General features: G+C 37.8%; 1 protein-coding gene across 1 annotated transcript in view; it reads right to left on the minus strand.

The window, feature by feature from the left end:
- Positions 1-8821, minus strand: part of IFIH1 (interferon induced with helicase C domain 1) — a 96369-nt gene that overhangs the window by 39923 nt on the left and 47625 nt on the right. The window contains exon 5 of the mRNA XM_006866991.1: positions 6001-6221. Within this exon, the coding sequence (XP_006867053.1) occupies positions 6001-6221 (221 nt within the window). The remainder of the gene's footprint in view (positions 1-6000; positions 6222-8821) is intronic.

An 8821-nucleotide genomic window follows, 5' to 3' on the forward strand; every position in this document is an offset into this window, starting at 1 on the left:
AGCAGTTGCTGTCTCTTCTTACATAATATAGTGAGAGAAAGAGTCCCCCAAAGGTAAAAGGGGGAACATAAAACAGCAAAACAGCAATAGCAAAATAACAAGAAAAAACAAAACAAAAAACAACAACAACAAACTAGGTTGGATACTGTAGTCTATAATTGCAGAAAAGGGAGAGAACGAAACAAAATATATATCTGTAGCCTAATATTAGTATGATTTTACTATCTTCTTTCAGTTTCTTGCCTTCAAGGTAGCCTGATAAATTTCAAGATGCAACGGTTGGTTATTATGTTGTACCTCAGGATTTAATTTTCGGCCTGTTTTGTTTTTAAACTGTCTTTCCCTCTCCACACCCTTGTTCTGGCCTTTTTCCTATTAAAAAACAGTTCAGGGCCAGCTCTTAGGCTGCTGGTCTCTTTAAATGCTGAGAGTATCTGTGTGCATGCATAGCAGAAGAACCCACCAGTGGTGGGGGTGGGGGGTGTCCACTCGCTCAGGCACGCCCCCCTAGTCACCAGAATGGAGGTGTGCAAACAGTGGGAGGCCAATGAATAGATACCCCTGCAAAAAAAATCAGAACAAAGCAAAACCAACAAAATGTATTGTCCATCTTTGCTCCAAGGTTCCCGTGGTGTTATTCCGTGGTAGGACTGCTCCCATACTTGGTCTTGCCGTTTGCTCTCACCCAAGTTGTTGGCTCCAGGTCGCTGAGCCCGGCAGATTCTAAAGTATGAGATTTCTTACTTCTGCTACAAGTTCCATTAGCTATAAGCCATCAAACATTTAAAATATTCCTATATATGTGGTTCAGTGTTTTGGAGCTCTTCCCTGAACCCTCTTCACCTGGTATGCTGTGGTATTGCTGATGGAGAACTTCGCTGCACCTCTACCCTATCCTCCATCAAGCCCCACCCTCCTGACCATAACAAACTATGGTTAACATTACAATGAATGGGTATTCCCGAACACCTAATTGTGCTCATGAATAACCTGTACATACAGTAAGAGGTAATTATTTGAATAGAACAAGGGGATACTGTATAGTTTAAAATCAGGATTGTCCTTTCACCAGAGTTATTCAATCGATATGCTGAGCATATAATCTAAGGAATTGGATTATAAGAAGAATGTGAATGGCATTAGGGCTGGAGGAAAGCTCGTTAACAACTTGTGATATGCAGATGATACAACCTTGTTTGCGGAAAGCAAAGAGGAATACTCACTAATGAAGTATCGATTGCACCTCAATATAAAGATAAAAAAAAGAAAATCCTCACAGCTGGACCAGTAAATAAAATTATAATTGGAGAAAATACTGACATTCTCAAATAATTCATCTTGCTTGGATCTACAATCAACACTTATGGAAGACATAGTCGAGAAATCAAAAGACATACTGCATTACGCAAAACTGCTACAAAAGAGCAGTTTTTAAAGAGCAAAGATGTCACTTTAAGGACTAAGATGTGCCTGACCCAAGACATGGTATTTTCAATTGCTTGATATATATGTGAAAGTTGGACAATGAAAAAGAAAGACTGTAGAAGAATTGATGCACTTGCATTATGGTGTTAGCAGAAAATATTGAAAATACCATGAACCGCCAGAAGAGCAAACAAATCTGTCTTAGAAGAAGTACAGCCAGAATGCTTCTTAGAAGCGAGGAGGGTGAGACTTTATATTTTGGACACATAATCAGGCAGGATCAATCCTTGAAGAAGGACATCATTCTTGGTGAAGTAGAAGGCTGGCTAAAAGAGGAAAATCTCCAATAAGATGGACTGACATAGTGGTAGCAACAATGGGCTCAAATATAACAATTGTGAGGATCATGCAGGATTGAGCAGTGTTTCTTTCTGTTGTGTATAGATAGGGTCACTATGAGTCAGAACCAACTGGAAAACACCTAACAACACAACAACAACAATCTATCTGATGACTGTTCATTATCAGTGGTTATCTTTCCACTGGTCTGCACAGTAAGTGCGATTTATTTTTTATTTTGCTCATTGGTGTTGATCCAAATTCTAACTCATGACGAACTCTTGTATATTGAGTTGAACTGTGCTCCACAGGTTTTCAAGTCTGTGACTGTTCGGAAGTAGATTATCAGACCTATCTTCTCAGGCCCCCCTGGGTAGGTTTGAACCACCAACCTTTTGGCAAGTAGTTGAACACATAATTGTTCAAACCACCCAGGTACTCCTTGAATTAAGATACATTTGATGATGTGTAAAACAAGGACAGGCTTGTTGTTGAGTGAGAAAATAATGTCTTAAGAGTACTGCATTGCATTGTTATTGAGTAGAAATGTTGAAGACTTTTAATAGTAAATGTGGAAGAGGGTGGTAAAAGGGAATCTTTAAATTCCATGGAAGCAACATGGTCTTAAATTAGTTATCAAGGTTGGAAAGGGAAAGACTAAACACAGGCTAAAAAGAGTAAGAAGAGAAACTTTAATTTAGTGTATTTCGAAACTAAGGTCCGTGATCTACTGGCCACAAAGTCTCTTGAGTGACTAGGAAAATACAGACTTCCAGAATCCAACCAAGGAATATTGAGTCCAAGGACAATCTCTGGGTACAAAGCCCCAAAACCTGTATGATTGTGAAATATCCTGTGTTATACTTCTTGTTGTAAAGTGCTGTAAAGTAAGTTCCGACTCATAGTGATCCTATAGGACTTCCAAGGAGCGGCTGGTGGGTTTGAACCGCTGACCTTACAGCCCAAACTGACCTTGCAGTCCAGCGCATTATCTTGCAGCACCACAAGCCCTTTGAAATTTGAGAACCACAGCTCTTCTCCATTTCCCACAAACTCCTGCTTTACTCTTCTGAAATTATTCTTTTCATTCCATTTATATAAGACAGAGGAAATATTCAGAGAAGAAAATTATGAAAAGAGTAGAAATTAAATTTAGTGGGAATAGGTAGTAAGATCCAGAGAAAAGAAAATCACCTCTGAAAATAGCGACTCTTGCCACTTGTTTGTTGAGTAGTCTTAGTTACTTAATCTCTGCTCATCTCAATGTATGCATTAACATTGTTGTTGTTGTTAGGTGTCCTACTCTTAGCGACCCCATGCGCAACATAAGCAAACACAGCCCGGTATTGCACCATTCTCACAACTGTTGTTAAGCTTGAGCTCATTGCTGCTGCCACTGTGCCAGTCCATCTTATTAGGGGTCTTCCTCCTGTTCACTGATCCTCTGCTTTACCAACATGATGTACTTCTCCAGGGATTGGTCCCTTCTGACATTATGTCCAAAGTATGGAGAGACAAAATCTCAATGCATTAATAAAAGGAGAATATTGTTAACCTTTACTAAGGAACTCTGATAGCGTAGTGGTTACGAATCGGGCTGCGAACCTTAAGGTCAGCGGTTCGAAACTACCAGTCGCTCCGCGGGAGAAAGATGAGGCTTTCTGCTCCCGTAAAGATTTACAGCCTCGGAAACCCTGTACAGGGTCGCTATGAGTTGGAACTGACTCCACGGCACATAACAACAACAACAACAACAACAACAACAACGTAGAGTTGTTATTAAAATTAAATGGAATAGATCCTGGCATATTGCCAGTACTCAAAACACTCCCTTGATGGTTAGTTCTCTTAGCCTTTTATTCTGGAAATAAAGTATGATGGAAAGGGATGACCAGTTGAGGTTAGATAAGGATTCAAGTCTCAGGTCTGCTACTTCTTGGCTGCATTACCTGTAACAACCAGTTAAAGGCTCAGAGCCTGTTTTGTGTTAGGTAAGATGGAAAAATAATAGTTCCTTCTATCCTATAATGACATGAATTTCTTCTCATAAAGGGTAAGTCAAGATCTTCCAAAGAAGCAACATCCTCTGATCTATAGAACAAAAAGAAGTTGTCACAGTAGGTAACAGGTGTTGGAAATCCTGATTCTCACAGGGGGTGGTATTGACTTCCTATTGAAGGACACAAAGAAAGCCATATGCAAGGCTGACATGGCTAATTGGGAGGTGTGTGGTCCTCTTGGAGCCTTTTCCTGAGATGTGACAGAATGCTTGCCAAGACTAATCAAACCCAACTGCTACCCACTTCTGCTGAATCATATGGGGCTGCTTTCAGCCTCTGAAGGAACCTGGGATTTCTCTCTCATGACGTTGAAGCCCTAGATAGGAAATGGAAGGTCTGGGAACACAGGTGGTGTTTTCATTTCTCCCTGCATTTGAAGGTTGTATCTACAGAAAGGAGGGAGGAAGGGAGATGGAAGTAAATGGTGTTAGGCAACAGGATTTGTCTTTTCTAGATCAACATCTTGCTTCTGGGCCAAATACAGAACACAGGTTATGTTATTTTACTGGACCAGAGATTTTTCTGACTCAATTAAAGAGAACTAAAGCTGAATTTTTTTTAATATGAAAAGAATAGGGGTAGTAAACAGCAACTATGACATAGATGAAAGAACTAGCAAGTTTGTGAAAAAAAACAATAGGGAAGAAGATCAGGAATTAGACTTATGTCCTCAAATTTTCACACAAAATTTAAATTAATATGAATAATTGATAACAAATTAACATTTAAACATGGCTGTAAATGTGAATTCATAAGAATCACTGAAGTCTTATGGGATAGAAGGTTCATGACTACACCACAGTTTTGAGAGGAGAACGAGTTAAGAAAAAAAAAAAGATGGTTCAATAGACATATTTAAAAAGCATGAGAGCATGAATTATTAATCAATATGAAAGATAAGAAGAAATGAATATAAATATTTGCATTTAAGTTAAACGAACCTGCACAAATTTAGACTAGGCTTAAAACATTTTCAAATCAACAGGAGTTCAGGCATTTTAGTGTAGCAAACTCCAATTGAATGCATGGATGCCAGTTCTGCAGTTAAAGTTAAATCCAGTCCCGGACTGAGTACCATAGCTCATGTCTCCTGCACTCTGCACAGGATCAGACCCTGCCTCTGGTTGTTTGCCCAACTCTGGAAACCATAGAGTCAGTGACCCTTAGATAAAGCTCTGAAAGTTTGTGAGTACTCAGGATGGTGAAAAGTATGGAAACCATGTAGTATGAAGAAGAGTGGAAGCAACTGAGGACATTTTTTCTGAAGAGCAAACAAAACAGAAAAATAACTTAAAAGCCACATGATTCTGGCTCCTCTTTGTTAAGGGCTGTCATGAGAATTAAGATTGACTTTGTATAGTCACAAAGGAAAAATCTATAATCAATGGGTAGGAATTCCAGGGCAACAGATTTCGATGAATGAATGTAGAGATTTTAACGGTGTTAGTTGATCAGAGAATGAATTCTGTCTTTCTTTTCATACCAAACCATATTCTGGATAAAGAGGACATTACTGCCTTTGATTGACACATTAATAGACAAAATCAAACCAAACCTATTGCTGTCAAGTCAGTTCTAACACACAGTGACCCTATAGGACAGAATAGAGTGGTCCCCACGTAGTTTCCACATCTTTAAATCTTCCTAGAAGCAGACTGTCACATTCAGTTAACAGCTCAAAGTTTTAACCACTGTGCCACCAAGTCTCCTGACAGACAAATGGACTTTAAATGATAATATGTTAATATCTGATTACAGATTCTAGTGATCTTTGGGGAACACTTAGGTTCACATATAATAATAACAACAGATTTGTAGTTAATCTTAAGGAATATCTGGGTAAACACACTCAGTCTATATATTCCATTTTAAAGGCTGATAACTTACAAATGCAAGAAGTAGAAATAAAATGAATGACTTATATTGACATAGTTGTTGTTGTGTGTCATCACATCAATTCCATCTAGAGGCAGCTCTTAGGCCCTGAAAGGTTTCCTAATCTAAAATCTTTATAGGAACAGATCTCTAGGTCATTTTTCTCACAGAGCAGCTGGTTAAACAGCACTGAGCCACCAGGGCTCCTTTACATTGGCATTACTCCTAATTAAATTCTACAAAGTTTCTGATTAATAAAATGAAAGTGAACAAAGAAAGTTATATCATGATCTTTTAATACCTTGTTGACAAGGACCATAACTTTTCCAAGTTCCGATGCTTTTTTCTTCTTGTCCAGGTGGTCCTTGGCAATGTACACAGCCACTCTGGTTTTCCCACTCCCTGTAGGAAGGCATATGATGATATTCTTCCCTTCTAAGGCTGGCTTAGCAACTTCCATTTGGTAAGACCTGAGATGTAGTTCTGGTTCAGGGGATGATCTTTTTGTTTCATTCTCTTCATCTGATTAAGGTTAAAAAGAAGAAAAATGAGAGACGGGAAACAAAACAAGATTAGGAAGCCTGAAACAGAATATAGGTTTCTTGTGGTTTAAATGCTTTTTCAACTGTAACCCAAACCAAGCCATGTTCAATTTTCTCTATCAAATGGGCATGAGCTCTTTGCTTGTATTAGCAGAAGTTAGCATGAAAGTGGCAGTGATGATGGAGGATTAGTAGAGGGGGATTAGTAGGAAGGGTAGAGGGAAGCATAGGGGTCTCCTCACAGAGTGAGCAAAGTTAAATTATAAAAAAGGTCGTTCAGGTTTGGTAGTTATGGTTCTTAATGAGTCAGAGTTTTCATTTCTCTGTTGAACCATTATGCCCTACTTTTTCTTCTCAGTTATTCTACGTAAAATTCAAAAGGAATTGGAAAAGGAGGAATAGTCTGCCTTGCCCTGTATTTTCTCTATTTCGCATTCAAAGGTATCAGAGTATATTACTCTGGTACACTGATTTCTTTCAATTTAAAAAATTTATTTGAAAACCAAATATCAAAAAGTGTTATATAAATAAATTTATGAATATTAAAAAAAAAAAAAAGAGGCTGCAACAATGGGCTCAAACCGAGGAATGATGGGAGCATGGCACAGGACCAGCAGCACTGTGTTCCATTGTACACAGTCGCTATGAGTCAGAACCAACTCAATGGGCCCTAATAACTATCAACAACATGCATCGAAATATATACATATTTTTCCTCATCTGAGCCAGCCAGATTGGACAGAAGTAATGTTTACACAGTGGATAAAAAAAATCCTCCCATACTAGCCTTTAATTGTTGTTGTTGTTAAGTGCCGTCGAGTTGGTTCTGAGCCATAGTGACCCTGTGTAGGGTTTCCGAGAAGCGGCTGGTGAGTTTGAATCGCTAACCTTGCGGTACAAACTGACCTTGCAGTCCAGCGCATTATCCTGCAGTGCCACACAATTAAACACCAAAAAACAACTTTACTGGTTAAAATGTGACTGTTTTTCCATCTCATTTTGATCTTAGCTCGGTAATCTTTATCAGCTTCTTGTATGTCTCCATGGAAGGCACTGTGGCTCGCAGGATAAGCATAAGGTCTGCTAAGCACATGGTCAGTGATACGAGCCCACCAGTCACTCCTCAGGACAAAGATGAGACTTTCTGCTCCTGTAGAGATTGGTAGCCTCAGAAACTCTATATAGGGTTGCTATAAGTTGGAACCAACCCCATGGCACTTAACAACATATGCCTTCATGCATTCATACAAATTCTCCTAAAATCAACAGTATTTACAATGAACAAAGTTGCATATTTAATTACATATTTGCTTCCTGACATCTTAATTATAAGCATCGAAATTTAAAATATTGATAAAACAAGTCATAAATACAGTAATTCATGAAAATTGCAGTAACATTTCTATAATATAGCTTGGCTTAACCATAATAACCTTATTTAAGAAGTGACCATATTTACCAATATTAGTTGGGGAAAAAGGTCTAAAACTGTATCACTTATATAACAAGGAATGGGAAAAAATTAATATTCTACCAATCTAAAAGCTAATCTTATGTTTCACATAGTCACAAAAAAAGAAATCACAGTAGTTATAAGTATTTCATTACACATAAAATAAGCGTTCTTTCTCCTATTAATGTTTGCAATACAACTAAACTAACACAATCCCATTAACTTCAAAAAAGTTGCTGATAGTTCCATTTCAGCAATGGATGATTATATTTAAGTGGATTTTAACTTGTTGTGATGGTACTCTCTGAACAGGTAGGAAAACTCACACCAAATATCACTTAGCTAGAGTCAGCTAGACAAACAGGATGTTTGTCTTCTGTATGGATGAGTAAAGACAGATGCAATACATTAAAGCTATCACTGGATCATCTGCTTAATTTGTTTAATATGACTTTCATGAAACATTCATTCGAGATCAACAGAATTTAACAACATACAATTTGGAGTTGCCTTTCAATGACTGCCTTGTACTCTGAAGCAATTATAATAATGGATTTTCTATTATACTTATTTAAAGTTGAAATATATTTAAGACACCATTACTTTTTTAAATAAATGGCTTTTATACGTTCTGGTGTAGTACAATGGGTTAATGTGCTGGACTGCAAAGACACTTTGAACCGCAAGTTTAGTGGTTCAAGCTCACTAGCTGCTGCTTGGAAACCCTATGCAGAGTTACTATCGGTTAGAACAGAGTTGATGGCACTTGACAACAACATATATTATTAAAATCCTAATATTCCACCCAAGTTGAGAACCTACCATGTAAATTTCAGAAAGTCAGGATATTTGCAAAGATATTTTAAATGGTTTCTAACATCAAGATGCAGAAATTTATTTTGTCTAATTTGCTATGAGAAGAGGACTTGAAACACTTAATGATGAATATCAAAGACCATAGCTTTCACTATGGACCACACTTCAACATAAAGAAAAAAATAATCCTCACACCTGAACCAATAAGTAGTATCATGATAAATGGAAAAAAGATTGAAGTTATCAAGGATTCCATTTTACTTGGATCCACAAACAACACTCATGGAAGCAGCAGTCAAGAAAGCAAAGGA

Source organism: Chrysochloris asiatica, unplaced genomic scaffold (genome assembly GCF_000296735.1).
Source record: "Chrysochloris asiatica unplaced genomic scaffold, ChrAsi1.0 scaffold00099, whole genome shotgun sequence".
Classification (NCBI taxonomy): Eukaryota; Metazoa; Chordata; class Mammalia; order Afrosoricida; family Chrysochloridae; genus Chrysochloris; species Chrysochloris asiatica.